At 46.4% G+C, this 21,302-nt stretch overlaps 1 protein-coding gene across 2 annotated transcripts in view; it reads right to left on the reverse strand.

The window, feature by feature from the left end:
* EPHA1 (EPH receptor A1) overlaps positions 1-18,365 on the reverse strand; it is a 34,767-nt gene extending 16,402 nt beyond the window's left edge. Inside the window, exons 1-4 of one of the 2 annotated variants that reach the window (XM_049824375.1) lie at positions 18,164-18,365; positions 14,799-14,866; positions 2,814-3,089; positions 802-1,192 (exon numbers count right to left, since the gene is read on the reverse strand). In XM_049824375.1, coding sequence (XP_049680332.1) covers positions 802-1,192; positions 2,814-3,089; positions 14,799-14,866; positions 18,164-18,230 — 802 coding nt within the window. In that variant the 5' untranslated portion in view covers positions 18,231-18,365. Of the gene's footprint in view, positions 1-801; positions 1,193-2,813; positions 3,090-14,798; positions 14,867-15,831; positions 15,853-18,163 lie in introns of those variants that run through there. The other variant, XM_049824374.1, reaches the window with a different exon arrangement.
* Positions 18,366-21,302: the final 2,937 nt, after the last annotated feature.

The raw sequence follows: 21,302 nt of genomic DNA on the forward strand, positions 1-21,302 counted from the left end.
TATATGCCTTAGCCTCATGCTGTATGGCTCTGACAACAAGAGTGGAGATGTGCTGTCTTTTACCTCCCTCTGTGCAGCAATACATATCCCTTCCAAACACCACACATATCCTCTCCCCTGTCAAACACACCAAGTTGCCCCAAGAAGCTGAATCTCGTCACCTCTGTGGCAAAGGGAGCGCCCTGCACAGCTTGCTCCAACAACCCTGCCTGGTGCTGTGGCTCCAGTACCCCAGTGACTCCTATGCTTGCTAATTGCTCTTCCTCAGAAATGAGCCAGGCGCTGACAGTATTGTGCAATGTGCTTTACGTGGTTTCTCATGGCAGAGGAGCCATCCCAGTCCAATCAGAAGGGGACACAGAAGAGAAACTTGCCCCCCTCTGGCTCTCAGCTTTCCAGTCACGGGACAAATACACTGTTCCGTGCATCTGACCTGTCTGCCCTGGGAGAATAAGGCTTCCATTTAAGGGTTGGGAACCAGTTGTTGAGTGAGTCAGTGTCAATCACACAGTTACAGCTCGCAGAAACTAGCTCCAGAGCTGAAGGCTCCTGGATGAAGCCCAAGAGGGAGTGGAGAGGTGTGTGCAGGTCTTACACCTGACACACGGGGAGAAAAATCACAATTGAAGAAGAGAAGCTAAGGACGGGAGGAGGAAAGGCGTAAGATACACCTGGTAGGCACGAGAGAGGTAGACCACGCTAACTCCCCCGATCCCGCTCCACGCCTACGGATGCTCTGCTGATCTCTAGCTCCCTGGAACCTCTCCATGGCCCACAGCCAGTGTCTGTCTGCGTACTCACCTACGCAGCTCCCGTCGACCTCCTCAAACCCCACAGCGCAGAGGCATCGGCCCATCGGTACCAGCCACTCCCCGTCAGTGCTGCAGTGCATCCTTGGGGGAGAGCCCACTTCTTCAGCTGCATACTCCACGCAGACCCCGGGCACTTCTGTCAGCCCCTCTGAACCCGCCAGCGTCTCTGGAAAACGGGCCAGGCCCCGCACTGCCTCCGGGCAAGTCTTGTAATACACTCGGACAGACACCATCGCTACACAAGCCCCGGAGTTCTGGAAAGCCAAGTAGAAGCCCCGGCGAGACAGCTTCCCGATGGGGCACACTTCTGTGTTCAGCTGCATGGCGCCCGATTCGATGTCTCTGCTTGTGAAGCTTCGATCTGCTGCCACGGTGTTGAGCTAAGCGAAAAAGACAACAGCTTTAACACCTGAGCAGGCAGCAGCAGCTGAGATACCCACGCCTCCCAAACTTCTTTTACACTAAGGCCATTTAGAAGCTGTATGGTCAACTGCTTCTAATGCCAGCGCACCGCATGCTTTCTTTGCGCTTGGAAGAGGTGTTGACAACGGGGCCTGTGTCCTGTCTTGCCTCCGTACTTTCCATCATCTCCTTTCAACTCCTTGGCAGTCATTCACTGGTCTTATACAGTACCCTATGTTCTGGGTCTCTGATCTCAGAGGTCTTTAGGAACTGCCCTTAAAGGAGCAAATCTCCCTTCTGTGATATTTTGTTTTGTTTGCAAATTGTATGCAGTAAAATCACAACATGGCTTAGAGTTGTGTTTTAAAATTGACCAGTGAATTACAGCCACCTGTTTCTAGGCTATACTTGATGCAGATCAGGTCATCTACCACAAGGTGCTTCTCATGCAGCACTCAGCACATTTCAGCACTGTAGATACTTGGGTGAAAAATGCTCCCATGCTCTTACATTGCCACTGCCTCAGCAAACGAAGGATAAGAGAGTGAGTGAGAGATGTTTTCAACGCTTGGGCAAACAGGAAAGGCCTCTGTGACTTCATGTGATACGGAAAAGGTGGACTACAGGCGGGGTGGCCTTTCTTCCCAGAGGCAGAGCCTAATAACTGATCCTCTCCACCGCAGGCCCCTCTCCATTGCACGACACCACCCGCTCCACGTAGTTGGATCTGGCAGCGGGATCATAAGGCAGGTTTAGAAGTAGTGGAGGTATTGCACAAATTCACGTGGCAGGCTGCAGGGGAGGTGGAGCAGCACTGAGGAGGGAGGGAATCAGTTACCAGAGTCCTGCTCTGCCTGTGGTGGCTTTTACTGTTGTTTTCATCACATGCCATTTAAACTGCAGAGGAAAGGGCAGTCAAATAATTTAGGTCTGTGGCTTCTTTTAGGACAGAACTGGGTTATAGAATTTCCTCTACAAAAAGGCTGAGGTTCCCTGTTCTGCAATTCAAATGTTTCCATGGCAAGAGGGCACCATGTTGGGGGAAACAGCAGTTAAAATATAGCGGTGCTAAATACTTTCACACACGGGAGAATTTCACTATAGCAAACCATCACCTCCAGTTTTAGAAAATAAGACCCCGTATCTTGTAACAACAAGAGTAAATGATAAGGAGCACAGAAACCTGAACTGGATTCCCTTCTTCACTTGGCCTAATCTTGCTTTACTACCTAAGGCAAGTCAAATTCCTCTGGTCTCTGCTTTACTACTTCTAAAAATTGGTGTAAACATCCAGTACTGTTACAACCCTTTAGAATCCTCACCTACATGGTGTCCAGTTAAATAAGTGGTTACGCAAAACGGAGATACAGTCTCATTTGAAAACTTCTGTGCCTCCTGTGGCAAAGACTGCTCTGAGCATCACAGAGGGCACCGGGGACAAAGTTTATTCTGAGGACAACGCTTACTATCCATGCCCCTCCCCAGATGCTGGCTCTCCTGGCCTCCCCCAGCCAGCAAGACACACCTAGTTTAAGCTGAAAGATATGACTAGTTTAAGCTGAAAGATATGACTCAGTCTTCACCCCCAGCGCTACAGACCTTGATGAACAGCGGGCGGCGGAACTGGATCCCGACATCTTGTTCAGACTCCATGTAATAGAGATTGAAGGTCTCTTTGCAGGTCACCACTTCACCTTTGAAGCTCTTGCAGTCCCTCACAGTAAACTTTAGCTCCACATAAATGCGGGAGGCTGCCTCACCCCGATAAATCCAGTTGGTGCGAAGCCAGTGATCAGTGTCACCCTCGGAAAGCACACTGCAGTCCTGGTACATATAGACCGGGGTACCATTTATCATCTGCTGCACTTCACTCCACTGCTCCCAGGGTAGAAGAAAACACACATTATTAGACAGATGTGAGAAACAACTTTTGCTTCAAATATGACAAAATCACACCTAGAAGATCGATTCCCACATAGCATTCGGGGCTCAAAGCCTGACTAGCCAAAAGGTCTCTTACACCGAGCAAAAGCGGCATCTGGTCTAGAGCCCCGTACCTGCCTAAACTCTTTACATAGGGAGCAAAGAGGATACTGTAATTAGGATCTGACTTACACCAAATTGAAGGGAACTGCTGTGCACGGGCCCTTGCACATCCCCTTCACCCTACCTTGGTTCCAATTTATTTCTTTCATACACTGCCTTATCTTAGATTGAGAAAAAGACCCACTACTCCCATGTATTGGCCACTTTGCCCTGCCACCATTTACAAAGTGTACAGTAAGACATACCAGATCAGGATTATTATCAGCCCCTGAAAATAATACACAGCACTTTGGGATAAGAGAAAAGATGGCCTGACATAATGGGAAGGTCAGTTGCAGAAGGACTGTGCTAGAGCAAGCACTCAATTTGGAGTTTGTGCTTCTTTTAAGTGTGATATTTTTCAAACTCTAATTTAACTATTAAAACTCAGTTGATTTTCCTGATTAGGTTCTGCTTCTTCGCCAGGCAAACAATGGCTGAGAGGAGGACATGGGCCCAGCCGGTTATATGACCCCACTGATGCTATTTGTATGAATACAGTAGGGTTTGACATGTATTTTAACCTACACATTTGCTCAATTTTATGTGGTTCTAGTTTTGTTTGCTCACCACTGGTCAGATACGAAATGCAAAGAATATTCACTTTCGAGTAAGTCACACGTGAGAACTGAAAACTTGGAAAGCAAGGTTTTGTCCACAGGGAAAATAACTTAGATCCTTTTTCCCCCCATGCTAAGATTGCCTTTCTCATTATGCTTTAAATGTTTAATCAAATTAAATTGAAACAAGTGCCCACATAGGTATTGGCACAAGTTTAAGCATCTTGGTTTTAAATCACACCCCAGGTTAAGATGCAATTTAAACAAGGCCTCAGTCTCCATATTACTCTAGGCTTGTCAGCTCTCACGCACTGAGCGTGAGATTCACACATTTCTCCAGCACCACCACCCCCTGCAGCCTCTCTCCTGGCTTCTGATCCCACAGACCAGGTCACTCTGCTAGGGGAACGCAAGAGATGGAGCCACAGAGTGCCAAAGGAGGCTCTGCTTTTATGCCGTACCCGTGTACCTCCTACACAGCCCCACTCTGAAAACTGCCGGAGCGCTTTCTCCAAGCTAGCAAGCCCTGCCGGTACCACGAGCTCCTGTCTGGCCGATTTCAGCCATTTACCTAAGTGCATACTAGCAGTCTCCTCCCAGGAAGTTCTGTGGATGGTATCTATGTGTCCCTTCTTGTTTCCTTTTTCTCCATGTAATTAATCACCAGTGTTACCCCACCCTCTTAATCTGATCCAGCTGGCATATACCAGCACCACACAGGATTTACACTTATTTCACTTACTGGAGGTCAAAGGACTTAGGCTAACAAGAAACAGACCGATTAATCCCAATTGATCAACCGGAAGGGGCAATCACTTAATCACCTCTTGCACTATTTCATTGAAAATCTTCTGGAAAATGCTGCAGACCTGAATTTACAACACATCCTGAAGTATATTGAAACAGAAGAAAAGAAGTTGGAAAGGAGAATAAGAGCAAAGTAGCCTTCATAAGAAACTGCCAATGTCAGGACTGGCTTTTAGAAGCAGTTTTCCATGGGTGTCTGCCTCCACCAAGCTGATGGGAAAAGCATAATTGCATTTGAAGGCCAGGAGTTAGACAAGTTTCCATTAGCAGTTTATCCTAAGGCAGTACCACAGACAAGTGTCACCAGAAAGCAATTTTTGCATGTCTCACCAAAAGACATGAGCTGTTGTGATGCATGTCCTGAATATACCATTTTCAAAATTTAAGTGACACCGGACCAAAGTTTCATTTTCAATAGCGACCACTCCAGCAGAAAAATTTCCTTTAAACTCTACTGCTGGAAAAAATCCAACTGCTAACTCCTGTATTTCTTAGCTCATCTCAGCCCAGCTTCTTCCAGACTGAGCTCTTCAGGGCAAAGATGCTTAGCATTGACTATTGCACAGTTTCACATGCAGTGTGGTGCAAAGAAATAACAAGGGCGTCAGGCTTGGTTTTTCTAGACTCTACTGCTGAGGGGTAAAGGAAGTAAAATGAGGATATTATTTATGCTAACAATACAGAACTATTGTTAAATATGCTTGTGACTTCTTTTCATTATTCAGTGAAGCTTTTAAATTCAAAGTAGTAGAGGAAAACTGTTACATACAACACTTAATGAAAGGGTGATGAGGCCAGAAGTTGCTAGGCAACTGTCTCACATCCTCAAATAATCTGCTGCAAAATCAAAATGTATGCCTCTGATTTTTAATGTAATGTTCTTAGTAAACATGTGTGGTAAAGTCTGGCTCAATCAATATTAATTACTTGGCTCTCCAGTGTGTCTGCCAATGACATTGAATCAACCTCCTTTGATAATGTAACTTTCTACCCATTTCATTCCAGACACTGCATCCTCACTCCAGTCATCAGTTTGGCCATAGGATGGGAAACATTGTTCTCAAAGGGGGGGACAGCGTGAGTCAGACTTCCTCATTTTAGCAGTGAGTGAACTATGGTTTTATGATGCTACAAGCAAACTTTCTCATGAGATTCAGAATCATAGAAAGACTTAGGCTGGAAAGGACCCTTGGAGATCACGTAATTCAGTTCCCTGTTCCAAGCAAGCTAAAGAGCTCTTAAACTCTTTAAATGTTATTCTTTAAAACTCCTTTTAAATTCAAAATTCTTTTTTAAGTCTAAACTGTCTTTAAACTTTTAAAACCTTTAAGAATTCTTAAAAAGTTGCTAAGAAAACAAAAGCCAATGCACACAGGAGAGGGCCATAAATTAGCAGCTTGACTTTCTAAAAAGTCTAAGGATGCAGCTATTGGATCTGAGAACAAAAGGGTGTTCTGTACTTCTCAGGAACACATATACTAACACAGGCACTTAGTTCCAGAGGTTTGTTCTTGAAAGTCTTGGTCTGGTGCTATAATACAGAGCAAAATAATTCCAGCACAGCAATTAGTGTCAAGTGAACGACAACCTCAAAGCAAAAGTACTATCTCAATAACCTCAGAACATTTTTAGGAAAAAGGAAGGCAACTTTCCTCCCATTACTCGGTTGGATTCAATATACAGAAAGCAGTGGTGGAGACGAGCTGTCTTTATGAAGGCAGTTCAGAATTACTTGAATGACAGTCTGGAAGAGCACCAGTAGGTATCTCTAGTAAACAGTATCAGTTTGGTCTGCCATGTGAGTAAAAATCCAAAGATAAGATAAGGTACATGCCTTTTAATATCTGCCTTGATCGACTCTGAATTCATTATACAGTTTGAGGGTCTGAAGCCTAAGGAAGGCTTACTCTGCCTTTTTCTATAAATGAGCCTTCTCTAGGTTAGGTCTGTGTCAAGGAGCCTATCTAGGACAACCTGTGATGCCTCCATCCATCTGTGGGCTACTTTTCCTAGGATCTGCCATAAGGTGTAAGACAGAAACAGAGACAGCTCGTACGTCTTCTTGGAGCTACTGTCAGGCTCTGCAGGCATCAATACAGTGGTGTCTTTTGGGTTTAGGGGGTTTTTTATGTGGGAAAAAAACCCCAACAATTTTTTTATGATGACAAATACAAATTGATCCTTGCTAATAAAGAGGTAGGCTACCAGTGACAGAGGCAGCAGACTGTGACAGTATTGCAAATCCTTAGGCTCAGACTGGAGTCAAAACAGCTTGTGGCTCACAACAGTAATGCTGTCTCCATCTCCACCTTGCCAGGGACTTGCCCTGTCTCCTTTCAGATAAGAGCCTGCCTGCTGTGACCTGTGTTTCATTTGCTTTCACATTAGCTTAGCACAGTGGCTTCCAATCCTGGGAAAAGGCACAGCGATACTTTTAAGAGACTTACAGAAGGCAACGACAAGGCAAGCCTCTTGCCAATAGGCTTAAAGTTACTGAACCAAGATGCATGTCTCCACTGGAAAAGTTAGGAGTTCATATACTGAAAACCAATAACTTGTTTAACTTCGGGTTAGAGAGTTGCACTACGATGGAAAGGCCGGCTGAGTTAGTACGGTCAGCTACAGCGTACCTGCACTGAGCAAGTGCATCTCTTTCCCATCTAATTTGCAACACAATTCAGAGTGCTATTTTAATCCCTGAAACCTCTTTCTGAAGCAAAATCGCACGGCCCCAAAACAGCAATCTTTTTCAGCCACAATGCGTCAGTGGTGCGCCAAGCCTGAAACCACCTAGCAGAGGCTGCACTGCTGAACAGTTTCTGTCTCCTTCCCCTGGCAGCACTTTTGCCTGTGGAGTCTCTTTGACTTTTGTATAGCAGCATTTGCATGCTACCATGATGAAAAAAGCCTTCCTGGAATAGATTCAGAGTTGAAGGCAGTTGTACCTTACAAGTTCAGCTGTACTACATTCTTAGCATAGCGCCTCAGAGGAGAAAGACTGTGACAATAGAGACATCTTGCTGGTACCTTCCGTGATCTGATCAACAGCTTCTCTCCAGCTAAAATACATCTGACAAAAATCTGTCAGCTAGACCAGCCAGTCAAAAATAGCAGCACCACAGTGGTGTTTTGGCAGTATTCCAGAATGAAGTTTCTGTGACCCTTCCCTGAAAGTTTCTCAATACTCTTGCAAGTTCTTTTGCTGGCGTGGAAGACAATTTAGATGGCGATGATGAAAGAAGTGCGGTGACATCTAGACACTTAACTTCGTGAGTCCCCTAACTTTAGATCTGAGAACAGCAAAGAGGCTGCTTTTATTTCTTTGATCGTTTGGCAATGATCAGGGGAGTTTGATTTCATCACATCATCACGGAGTCTTTGACACAACTGAACATAGAAATGATGTTTACTTGTCTGCAGGTGGGATGATATACTTTTCTCCTGCAATGATCCATTGATTATTTTCAGGGAGGAGCAACCGCATTATGTAATTACTTGTCCTTTAGGGCACTAGCACATAGGTCTCCATCGCACCCATCTCCTTCCAATTTAACTTGTACTCAGGTTCTTATGGGAAGATAAGGTGCTAAGGTGAGCCACAGAGCTCCAGCACATTGATTACAGAACCTGTTTATCAAACGCAGGTTCTGCTGTCTGATCATTCTCTGAACTGTCTGGCCACATTAAGGTCGTCCATGAAAACAGTTCTGGTCACAACAGATGCTACTAGGTAAGCAATGATATGCTAGTCCAACATTTCACCTAGCTATTTTGGAACACTTGTTTTGTATACGCCTATTTTGCTAACACCCACTAACAATACCAATAACTACAAGGACAGGAGTGGAAAATAAGATGGTGCATCTTAAGAGTTCAGAATTCATGGCTAAAGTCTTATTACCAATAAAGCAAATGTTAGCTCTCATGTTATTTTTACGCTACATTGTACATTGCATAGGATCCATTGTAAATGGAAGTGATTTTTTTTTTTTTTTTAACCCGCAAGGCAAAGGGCTTTCTATGGTGTGAGTTACAGTTTTGTATGGTGCGTCAAGTATACTTCCAGTATTTACAATGAACCTGGGAAATGAGTCTGATAGTGATGGGCAATACTTGCTCTGTTTGTATAGGTTCCTTTAAAAGATGGATCAGGTGGAATGCCAAACAGGGACAGGGTAATTGTGCCTTTTCTTTGAGTTGATCAAACCTACGTGGAGAAAAGAAACTGCAGGACATGGCAGCATGTCACAGTGGGGAGCTGGCAGGCTCCAGGTCAAGCACAGAAAAGCCAGAAACTAGGCCTTAGAATCAATGGAAATAACCTTCCAAGAAATCAGAGGGAATAGGCACATTTTTCTGCAGCTCTGCCTCTGAGATGGTAAGAATCACACTTCAAAGCATAGGTCCAGCCAGCAAAGGCACAGCAGGCAACAAAAGATATAAAGCCTTTCCTTTCTAACCTGCCTGGCTGCAAACTCACCAGTATTTTGGTTGGTATTGCAATAAAAGTTGTTTTGGTTTTTATTTTAAACAGCCTGTTAGTCTTCTCGGAGGACCATGCTATAGGCAGACTCATCTCAAAACTCCAGCTGACTTGTGGTGCTTTTGTGTTGACATGAAGAAGTTCAGCGAGCCTCGTCCACTCTCATTCAACAGCTATAAAAGGGTGAATCAGCTTCCCGAAGCTGCCAGGCAACAGTCCTGCCATCGCTGTAGTGCCTGAGCAGCTGCGGTGATAAATGCCACGGTTGTATCGCATCTTCGCCCTGGCTCACAGCACGGTCTTTTCTGCCCTTCGGGTCACAACACAGCGCGCCAGCCGAGACTGCTGCTTGGGTCTGTGGCAGCGACTTCATCCGAGGCTACCTGGTTGGTGGCTCATGCGATCTGGTCTACAGCACAGCTATTAATTTACACTTTACTTCCTCTCAGCTCACTTTTTTTACTCCCCCCTCTGAGTGAAGTAAAGTATACCTGGATATGCATAGCTTTTTTTTTTTTTTTTTTGTCCTTCCCTCCCAAATCCACACAAAATAACTAATTTTCACTTAACAGAATAGCATCAACAAGTATCTCCACCAGTCTGCATATCAAGAGCAGCACCAGGGCATGTCAGGACATGACCCTGAATCCAGAGCTGTTCCCATTTCCAGTTAGTTGTTGACTTTACTGAGCGTTTGTCCCTAATTTCTACACAGATCCTGTTCGCTTGGAAGAGCTAATCCTCTATGCCTGACACTTAAGCTGAGAGCAGCCTGAGGTATATATACTGCTACTTTATTCCAGGTTCAGAGGTGATTACATCCATTTGAGTTAGATCTTGAAGGACATGCATTGTCAACAGTTGTGGGAAGAGGTGCACATAATAGCATTTCTGATAATTATTTTTCACACCACCTTTGGATGCTACAAAAAGCTGACCGGCTGAGACTTGTTTCAGTCAGTAAGATACCAAGAAGCCTGATTAAGTGAACTGCCCAGGTTTAATGAAATAGGAGTGCTGTGCTGGAATCACTTGCAGGTTGAGGGCTGTGTGGCCCACAACGCTATCATCTCCTTCATGACCAGGCCTATCTGTCTGAGCAGAAGTGGTGGAAACAGAAACCAGCCATCAGCTGTTATTATCATCTGGGACCTCTTAGTCTGGTGGAACGCAGCCTCGCCTTGCTGGAACCTGAAGGCATATAAACATTATCATGTGGTCACTGATATAAAAGCTGCTGACAGGTCACAAGTACTTGATCTAGCCTATCACCTAAAGAAAATAATTAGGCAGTGTAGAATTTGTACTATGCCTGGGATTTAATAGGAAAATAACAGCATTAAAAAAAATAATCTGACCACTGGTTTACTGAAATTGCATTCACATAGCTTTTGCAGCTGCTGTGTTCATAATCAGACCTCCTTGTGAAACGTGGGGTGCAGAACTGCACAAGAATTACATAATTTCCAAAGTTTTTCAAGTGTTTTTGGAGCCACAATAGTTGCAGTTAGTGGCTATTTATGAACAGCCTCCGGGATACATTAGGTCACTGGGATTAAATGCACATCCTTAGTCCTGTGTGAAGGTAGACTTTGGAAGACATGAGCAGATCAGGTGCCACGCACACTGGGAGACGTGGTAGAAAGTCTGAAACGGATAGCAACACTTTGAAGTATGTGTGGAAGCAAGTGTCTGAAATAGGCAGAAAAAAAAATTATGTCCTCCACTTCACCATGCACAGGAGATTGAGAATGATGGCAGCCTAGAAAGGAGACTAAGAAAATCATCTGGAAGCTTTAATAATACTATGATCCATGCAGGAATATAATTTGGGAAAAATAAGCTCCACGAACCAGCTACCAGTTGAGAACTGAGCATTGCTGAACCTTAAATATGTAATAAATATGACAATTTGGCAATTAGTGGCAGCAGCAGGGTCATGTGAATTCTGAAACAACAGATATCCGATTTAAACACAAAGTTACTGTGAAAAAGGACTCTTACAAGCAAAGGCAGCTGTAGAACTGGTGAAAGCATGCCTCCCAAGAAAACATACCAGCTAAAAAAGAACAAAAGTGTCTTTAATTTTCAATCCATTTGACAGCATAGAGACCGAAAGTCATATCGAGAGGCCCAGTATGCAGCATCATACAGTACAAATGGCTAGGAATAAAGTAGTAACATATACTCACGCAGGTATGACTGGATTATGCAAATACTATTCACATAGACAAAAAGGAAATTGGGAATAGTGGACAAAAGGAAAATTTCAAGATAGGGCCAAAAGCTGGGGGTGAAATAATCATAGCAACTAAAGACAAATATTGGATTGCCCAATATGTTGTATCATAGGCCTACATAAACTGATGCAGAAAATCCACAGGAATAGATATTACAGGGTTCAAAAATTAAATCAGGTAAAACTGGAAGGACCTTTTGTGCCTGGGCTAAAAATTCAGCGAACAAACAATGCAGAACTATCACATAAACACAGAAAGATTTAGGTGGGAAGGGACCTTTGGGTCTCTACTCTAAGCCCCTGCTCACACAAGGCTAACTTCAAAGCCAGGTTGGGTTGCTTAGGGCCTTGTCTATTAAAAGCAAAATGCAAGAGGATAACATGACTCCTCATCACCATCAGTTCAAAGCTGATGCAATTTTGAAAGCAAAACAGAGATAAGTAACTTTTTACACTGTTACTTTACAAGCAGCCAAGAAGCAATGCTGCTATGCCCGGTAACTGAATTTGTTCATGATAGGATTTGAGAAGTCTTTTTTGGACAGTTTCAGTGACTTCTGAAATCAGTTCAGGTAGCCAGGCTGCTTGTGCAGCGTGGGGAGCCTTAAAGAAATGTCAGAGCAAGTAAATTCCAGACTCCTGACACCTTCAAAGTGATCATCATTAGCTCTCCAACACATGTTAAAAAATGGGAATCTAGCACTAGTACTGTAATACATTTCCCCATGCCCAGCTGGTAATGCTGTCTCAAAACTTCAAAGACAAAAAACTTATCAAGAAATTTGTTAGATGATGAGGGGGTGCGGGTGGTAAGGTAGATAAGAAAGTGGTTATACGTAGTTTCCAACAGTTTCCAAAATGAATGAAACCCTTTCTAAACAGCTACTACAAAGCAAGCTAGCGCAAATCTTTTAGCAAACAAACCTCTAGGAACACTTTACTTAAAGTATAGACGCTTTCACTTGAAGACTACCTTTAAGCTTAGGCAAGATTTCACTGTGAGTTAAGGTACTGTAGAAGTCCAGAAAAATGACCCATGCTGTCCAAAACTGACTGGTATACAGCTCGGTGTTCTTAGGCTGAGCGTGTGTTAACAGAAGCATTGTCTAGACTGGATGCAGACCAGGTCTGACCGTGAAACAATCACACATGGCAAGCCACTTCATCCATTGTCATTCGCTAAAAGTGAGGAGAAAAAGGTATAATTCTGCCTCCACAGAATTATCCAGCCTCTTCTGGGCCATGCCTCAGAGACCTCGCCTGTATAAAGCATGAAAATTCCTCACAACAAATTCCTCCTCTGTGTGATAAGCGTACTGACACAAATCCAGCTCACAGGTGGGAGATCTCTGGCATCTGAGGTTAGGTACAAGTAGCAGTGTTACTTGAAATATGCCCTTCAACTCTGTATGCAATGCAGCTCAGATGTTTCCGGCCTGTTACTAATCAAGCTAGTCAGGCTATTCAGTATTAATCTTTGCTCTTTTATGTCAAAAAATGTTCTGAATTAATCTCAGTTCTCTTCCAAACATATTGACTCCTTCGTTTTGGAAGAATGGTTTCAGAAACAGTTGTTCAAAGGTCTGATTCCAAGACAATTGCACATTGTTCCCTTTTTGCTTGTGGCAGTTTGTCAGCCTTCCACCTAACAGTTATTGGGAAATGATGTAATTAGACAAATCCCTTCAAAAGAGTTGCTCATCAGAAGTCAGTCAATCTGTTCTTCATCCTCTGTTAGTTTATCAGTCATCAGCATCCTGACCTATTAGCTCAGACTGATCTCAGGCCATGTTTTCCAGCATCTTCTACAATTCCCGGTTACAACTACTGTATTTTAAATATAAGTATTTTAAAAAGCAGGTATCGCACAAGCAGAAGGGTGTGCCAACTCCTAGCACTGCTGTGAACCTACTGTGCAAAAAATCAGATGTTCTGTAACAAAGGTTTTGTCTTCTTTCTATCAGATTATTTTTAGAATGCACTTTTCAGTGGTTTTTTTCCAATCTCTTCAAGAGGCTGACTTCATCCTGAACATGCCTGGAGCCTAGCATTGGGTTAAAATTACCACACAGACAGTTGGGCGCAACAAAAGGAACAATGGGCAAAACATGATCTACATGTATGTCTCACTAGGGCACCTCTTTTGAGTAGGGTATAATAATAATAATAGTAATAACCAAGACAGCTGTACTAATGAAACAAATGCAGTTAGGCCAGTACAGGAGAACCTCACTGTCTGGCTCTAGTTCACCCAGCAAGACTACCAGGAGGAGGAGGAGGCTGGGGTGAATTTAAACCAGCCACAGCGCATTACAGAGGAAAGTTACGAAAATGAGTTAGGAACAGGCTGAACTCAAGTCTACTTTAAAAGCAGCAAGGGTAAAGACTCCTATTCCACAGGAGAGCTTGGGGCTTGCTAGAAAGATAAGAGCATGGATGAGGAACTGGAACTATGTATTAACATACATCCTTCTAATTACTGCCGCGTAGTCCCTGAATTCCCTTTTCTTTGTGCCTTCCCTCCACCACTCCCACAGTCCTGCTGTTACAAAAGAAACCATCTTCGATAACATAGGTTGTGACGCTAGAGGGGCTGCTCAACTGTGCTGCATACAAAATAGCTGTACTTGTACAAAAATAGCTGAGAGCTCAGCTGTCTTTTGGGGTCCAATTTTGCAGTGGTTTCAGAAGTAGATTTTGAAGCACTTCCATCAACTCAGTTTTACAGTTGTGAAACAAAGGGAAATGCCACTCTCGTCAGCTGTGTGGGCCAAACATAGCATTAGGGCTGGGTGTAAAGTCCTAGAACCTTGCAGCCCACCCAGTAGGCCAGATTGCTGGCCCATGAGTTAACAGTTATTTCTTCAGTCAGCTGCTGAGTTAAAAAATGTGTAACTGAATCATTCAGTTTAGTACTCAAGAGGAAAAAAGACAGAACAACCTTAAACAGACAAAGATTCTAAATTCTTGAGAGACTGGAGACAGAAATACTTCTGCCATGGCAATTTGCCTGGAAAAGGAGACATAAAATGTATTTGTACCATGTTAGAATGAAAAACTGGGCGATGACTTTATTTTTTTCCTTTTTCTCCATTAAGTTTTATTACTTCATGGAAACAATATATTTCAAGGACACGTTTAATCACTGAGAGCTACTGGAAGCCAACAGGCATCAGAAGAACTACTGGAAGTCCATGATGCATCAGTCCCCCAAACAGCTGGCTAGCGGGCGAGGCTGCAGAGGTGAAGGGGATGCAAGGGAGAGAGACTTACAAAGCATACAATGTCCAGGAGAGGGTGGAGCTGCAGAAGCCCAATTTTGGGAGGCAGGGTGAGATTTCAATTTGGATTATGCTTTTCCATCATTTAGTACTCCCAGTGGCTCCCCTTCCTTGAATGTGTGTACTCACCCCTACTTCTGGAGGGTCTGGAAGCCAGCCCAGTTCACCCTGCGCAGTGCTTGTGTCGAGTAGATCCACTGAAAACCAGAAGAAGGAGGAAAAAACAAAACAAAACAAAACAAACAACTCAGTGACCCAATTCATATGGCCCATGGAATGGCTTCATCCTCGTTTTGCCACGGAAGGGAAAGCCTGCACTGCCTCTCTCAAGCCCACATCCTTCGTGACCTTTCATCTCCAAAAAGCATGGCTAGAGGAAGGATGGGAAGATACAAGACAGTGCAGCTAGTCAGGAGTTAAAAGGTTTTCCTCATACACGAGACCCTCTCCCCTTCCACCCTCCTCTCAAGTAATACCCACACACATCCCAAAAAATGCAACCCTGACAAATTTTTCCACTTCCTAAAGCTGCCCCAAAATGGGAGCAGGAGGCTGAAGCCTATTGAAACGGGAACCCAGCATTAGCAGCTGAACACATCTTTCCTCCAAATAGGAAGGCAGCAGACAAAACGGATGAAGAAGCAGGCAATCACACAAATTACCAAACACAAAAGATCAATCAGTGTCACCCAGAGGTACTATGTGGTGCTTGAAACTCAGTGGGAAAGTACGGAGGCAGTGTGAAGTTGCAGAAGGGACTTTCCGCTGCCGCCGTCCCCAAAAGCCATGAGATGCATCCGTTGTTCAAACTGCTGAGCCCTCTCCCTCTGACCCAGGCTATCCACCGGCTGATGGTGGCCTAAAAATCGTTTCACTCTCCCCCCTGCCAAGTGTTTTAGCCACGACAGCAAGAGAATAACAGCTCCCATGCATAGCATTGCCACCTCTTGCAGAATTGCCCTGCATGGCTGCGTTAAGCCTTGGCTCCTGGAGTCATGTGACAAAGGAGAAAAATCAGTGGTGTGTTCATTTTTAGCCCTCGAAGAAATCTGAAAATGTGATCAGAGTTTGCCCTCGAGTCCTGATCTGAAGAGAAGTTAAAAGTCTATCACTCCGTAGGCAAACAGGGAGAAGAGAGAGGAGGAGTTGGAATAAGTCGTACCGCTGGATGTGCAGCTTCATGCCTGCCTTTGGGTCTGCCGGTGCTGCCAGAACAGACTACTGGTTTCAGTGCACCCATCGCAGCCCCAGCTTGGGAACGCAGGAAACAGGAAAAATTCCCTGGATTCCCTTTTAGATTCCTATGGGTGTATTCAGAGGGGTCATTTCTAAACGTCTCAGAAAAGAATTTGGGGGTGAAAGGTAGGAGGGGGGAAATATTTAAATGGCATTTAAATAACCAGATTTCCTCCCCCTCATCTGACTGCTTTACAAATACCGCCTGCCAACTCTAAGTAATAGAGTGTAAAGTGCAGATCAGCAAGAGTCCCGTGGAATGAGGAAGCAGGCTGTGGGCCCAGAGTCAGAGATAAGAGGGATTGCACTGCTGTTCTCACCTCTGAAACACCCTTTCAGGATTGGGAGAAGGGAAAAGCAGGAATCCAGGTTTTGCAAGTTCCCAGCGTTCAGAGCATGGTCATATGGCAAAACCTTCCTAGCCACAGACTCCCCGTCCAGACAAGGCTCCTCACCCGCTTCGCTTCTGCTCTCAATCTCTCTATTTGAGATACTGTTCTCGTGTTGTTGTCTCCAAAAACTCCCAGGGTGAGGTAGCCTGTCCTTCCAGAACCGTCACCCAGATAATATCTATCCCACGCACTTCAGGCCTGAAGCAGTGATGTGCAAGTGAGAGGGGCTGCATGGCAAGTTCTAGCAGAGCAAGGGAAAAGGAACTCGGAAGCAGCCGGGACGGGAACCTTGCAGAGCCCGTGTGCCGTGCCGCTGCACCGCCAGCGGCAGCTCCGTCGCCTGCCCAGTGCCCACTGGAGGGGACGAAGTCCATTCTCAAGAAGTACCTCTCAAAGCGAAAGCCCCAACTGGGATTCTCCAAGGAAAGGGAGAATGAGTCGGCAAGACTACAAGAGCGCAGGGAATACGAGTACTCGGGGGCGACGAGCCCTTTGGTCGACAGCCTCGCTGCTAGGACGCTCACATGGCTGTCCAGCCGCATGGGAGGAGGTCTCCCCAAAAAGAAGAAAGACTTCAGATAAGAGAGGACGCCGGGGAAATGAGCTGTTCCCAGGTAGACACATTAAGGAAGAGTGGATCACAGGCACAGCCCAAATGAGATGGCTGAGATAAGGGAGAAGCTGGCAGAGAAGTCCCCGAGCGTTGCTGCCAACTACTGGTCACACACCTACAGAAACCAGAGCCTGTGTAGCGCTACCTTATATTACTTCTCACCTAGACCGGCCTTCTCCACAATGTCTGCTAGCTGCATCCACGTAGCTGGATCCTCAGTACAAACGCGCTTGTCAAGAACGCTTTAAAAGAGCACTCGGCACTCGCAGAGTCTGAGATGAGCCCATGGCTGAACTGCCAGTTATGACTAAGTCCTCTCCATCGAGAGCCTGGAGCAGCAAAGGAGAAGGCTGTCCTTGGGACAGAAAAGCCCCAACACCTCGCGCCGTGCAAAACAGAGACTGGAAGTCTCCGGCAGGAATTAACTGCAGGAGGAGGTAGGGAAGAGAACAGACATTTACTCTTCCTCACCTCTCTGTTAAAAATTCCCATTCCTCGGATGTTTCATAACCACCGTGCAACTGCCAAGATGGAAGCAAAAAAAAAAAAAAAAAAAAAAAAAAAAGATCACTACATCTAATAAAAGGGACTAAGTGGGACAGAGAAGGGAAGCAAGGGAGTCTCAAGAGCTGGAAGAGGCAGTTGCGAAGCCCAGCTCTGCCTTCCAACGCTGGGGTAGGTGAAGGAGACTGTCTCACCTTCCAAGCCTCCGAAAAAGTGACTGTCCTCTTGCTCACAAGGGTTAACTCCCAAGAGGGCTTCCCGAGGAAACTGCGGGGGAGTTGGCGGGGGGGGTGGTGGTGGTGGTGGGGGAACTTTTTGAGTTCAAACTTGTTATCTGCAACGCTTGTGTTTAAGTTTAAACTGAGTTTAAACTTGTGTGTTTAAACTCGTTATCTGCGTTTAGGGCAAACAGAGGCAGAACTCTCTTGGATCGCTGGACATGCAGAGCCACTTGCGCTTCACCGGGGAGGGGGAGAACGTACCTGGGCTCAGCCCAGCCAGGCGCCGAGACTCGGACGGGGTTTGCTCCTGCCCCTCGCCCCCCCCCCCCCCCTCCTCCCCCAGACACCCCGCTCCCTTCCCCAGCTCCCGCCGGGCGGGCTGCGGCGTCCCCGGGGCCCCACGCGTGTCGGGCGGGCCCCACGCGTGTGGGGCCGGCCCCGCTCCCGGCCCCTCAGGGGGGTCCCTGGCTGCCCGCCCGCCCCGCCCCGACCCTCCACGGCCACGGGCGCGGCCGGCCCCACGCTCACCTTCTTTCCCCGGCACCTCGGGGGGAAGGAGAGCCCAGAAGAGAAGCAGCCCGAGGGAGAGCTCCATTCCGCCGCTCCAGCTCCTCAGCCCCGCGCCGGCCGGAGAGGGGGGCTGGCTGCCAGCCCCTGCCCGCTCGCCCGCCTCAGGCCTCCCAGCCTCGGCCCCCGCTCGCCGGGCATGGAGCTCCGCCGCAGCCGCCGGACGGGAGCGCACACATTGCACAACTCCCCGCCTGGCCCACAGTTATGATGAAAGATCAAGGCGAGTGGGTGGAGAAGCCTTACTGCCTTTACCTGTTTTAAAGGGGCTGGTCACAGACTTCCCATCTGGCAGGCAAATAAACCCACCTTCAAGGCAGCCACCTTTTTCCTGGGAGCCTCCCTCCACCTTTGCTCCAGTCCCGCAAGAGGCTCCCGGTTGCCACCTCCCGGCCAGCCCTCGCCACCGTCCCCGCTCTTGCTCGGCCGCGGGGCTCGCCCCGGGACGGAGTGGCTCGCCGGGGAGCCTGGCCAGGGCTGGCCCCCGTGTGTCCCGTGTCCGTCCCGTCCCCCCCCCCCCCCCCCGGGGCTCACCGGTGACTCTCAGGGGTGCAAGGAGCCCGGGCGCCGCGATAGAGACTGCTGGGCCCACGCTGTCGGGATAAGGCGGCTGAAAGGCCCGAGCCGTCCCTGCAGCAGCTGCTCGGGGAACCCGAGAGGCAGCGGCCCGTGTCGCTCCCCCGGCTGCGACAGCAAGTCACGGAGCGACGGCCGTGCCGCTCCGTCCGGCAGAACGGCTGGTTTCCGTCTAGAAAGCTCCTCGGCAGCGACGGGAGGCGCCCGCTTTTCAGTTAAAAAAGTCGCGGGAGAGGAACCGAGCCGGAAGGATTCGTTCTCTCTCTGTGCTGGAAGACCTCACGGGACTATTGGCTTCCTTCCTGAGGGACATAAACGTGAAAGAACTTGCCTGTGCTGCACCTCTGCTGCCATTCACCGAGGGTGCTACTCCCACCGTACGCAGCGGTTACACCCCTCCCCGTAACGTTGTTCCTCCACCTGCTGTAAGGCCGCACTCCTCCTGCTCTCTTCTCTTCCTCCTCCCCAAGGAAGGCTAAAGAAGGGGCTTTGTCAGGGTGCCCAGGGGGATCGCCATCCTTGGAGGTGTTCCAGACTCGCCAGGACACAGCCGTGGGCAACTCACCCACCCCCGGAGTCAGCCCTGCTGTCAGCAGGCGTTGGGACTGCAGACCTCCCAAGGTCCCCTGCATCTAAAACGGTCAGCGAGTTCTGTGATTCTCCATCCGTACATCTTGGAAAACCAAAAATCTGGCCCAAGAACTTTGAACACAGGCAAGAGAAATCTGAGAACAAATGGTTAAAATACTAAGCTTTACATTTTACATAGCACGTGAAGTAAAAGTTCCCAGTACAAATAATTCATATGTTAATGTCCTCCAGAGTAGTTACAGCTTCAATTTATTCCAGTCTAATCCTGTCTGAAGTGCTCTTTCTTAGTCTACGGTGCTAAGTCTCAAATTTTTATGCTCACCTTTCCTCCACATTTGAATGACTTCCGTTGCAGCACCAGTATAAGTTTTCCTTGTCTGCGTCCCATACCTCGAATTTGTACTAGTGGAATGTATCCATTTCAGTCTTCATCATTTGTACAATACTGTGCCTTCTTCAGTCGATGATGTAGCAGTGGGGCAGATGGACCAACGGCTGACTTCTCCCTTCTGATGGGACAACATAGGCGAGGCCTACAGACACATGAAATGGGAAAGAACCTTCTGCAACTGGAGGGTAAAGCTCTAGGGCAGCTCAGCAGCTCATATCCTTCCTAATGGAAAAAAAAATAAAAAAAAAATCAGTGTTGCAGCCTTACATTCAGTTCCTCAGGGCTACCCGAGTTTGCATCTGCAGAATCTCCGAAGTGCCAAAGCTTTGGGGTGAAGAAGCTGGGGATGCTCTGTCTCTGTTTCATTAGTGGGTGGATACTCAGGACATTTGATCTAAGCTATTTGGAATTGGCAGGAACAGATTTACTAGGGCTTATTGGAGAAGAAGGCCTAAAAAAGATTTACTTTCTTTTTCTCCCCCTTATAGAGTTGGCTGATGGGGGTCAGAAATTGGGGTATTCCAGATGACGGTGGTCAGAAATTACATGTACCGCTTTGTTATTTTGTAGATTGGAGTTCACCTCCTGCAGCTCCCAGTCAGAACGTGTACAATGGTAGTCACACAAAACACCATCTAATGCAGCAAGATGAAGATCTGCAGCAAATGTGTAAACAAGTAGAAGCACAAAAATGTAGAAACCCCAAATGCCTGGAACTTTACTGATATCTATAAAAGCTCTGCTGCATTGCTTTGCCATGTGTCCGCTGCACCAAAATGCAGATCCAAAGGGAAAAAGAGGGTATCTACACAGACGCTGTACTCAGTACAGTGGAGCACTACACGTGAATTATTCATACAACTCTCCCGCGTATTTCATTGACAGGATCCTTTTGCTTGTGCATCACAAGAATGGATTCTGCCTTTGTAAACTGTCGGACAAAACTAATTCCCTGAGTGTCTAGTGCAAAAAAAAAAAACCCCACAAACAAACAAACCTGAAATAACTTAATTTCAAAAAATCTTTATCTTTACGATCATACTCTATGATTTACACCTCCACAACCTTTTCACTGTGATGTTTTCCCAGTAAGCCTCTCATCTCTGGCACGCTTTTTGATGGTAAGATAACTGCGTCTTTTAAATTCACTCTCAGCCTCTCTTTGGGCTGAATCTCATCCTGTGTTTTTTCTAGTCCCTCTGAGTATTTCTGAATCACAGGGCATATGTTTTCCTTCCATTTCCCAGTATCCTGTTTTGTGTATCACTGAGATTAGGTATCTAGCTGGAAAACATCACTACACAACACACCTGGGCTTTCCTCCTACAGATATGTGGGCTTGTGGTGAGGGAAGTGAGGAGGAATGGTATGCACCAGGTCTTGTCTTGATGTACTGTTGGGACAGTCAAAGGGCACTCCCAATCTGAGTTGGGACGTGCTTCTTTTGAACTGCAGTTCAGACAGAACTCTTTCATATGTTTCTTATAAATTGTTTACTGTGGTTGCTGCTCCTCACATTTTAGAAAGAGCTGAGTTTCACCA

The sequence above is a fragment of the Accipiter gentilis genome, chromosome 21 (genome assembly GCF_929443795.1).
Source record: "Accipiter gentilis chromosome 21, bAccGen1.1, whole genome shotgun sequence".
NCBI classification, from domain to species: Eukaryota; Metazoa; Chordata; class Aves; order Accipitriformes; family Accipitridae; genus Astur; species Astur gentilis.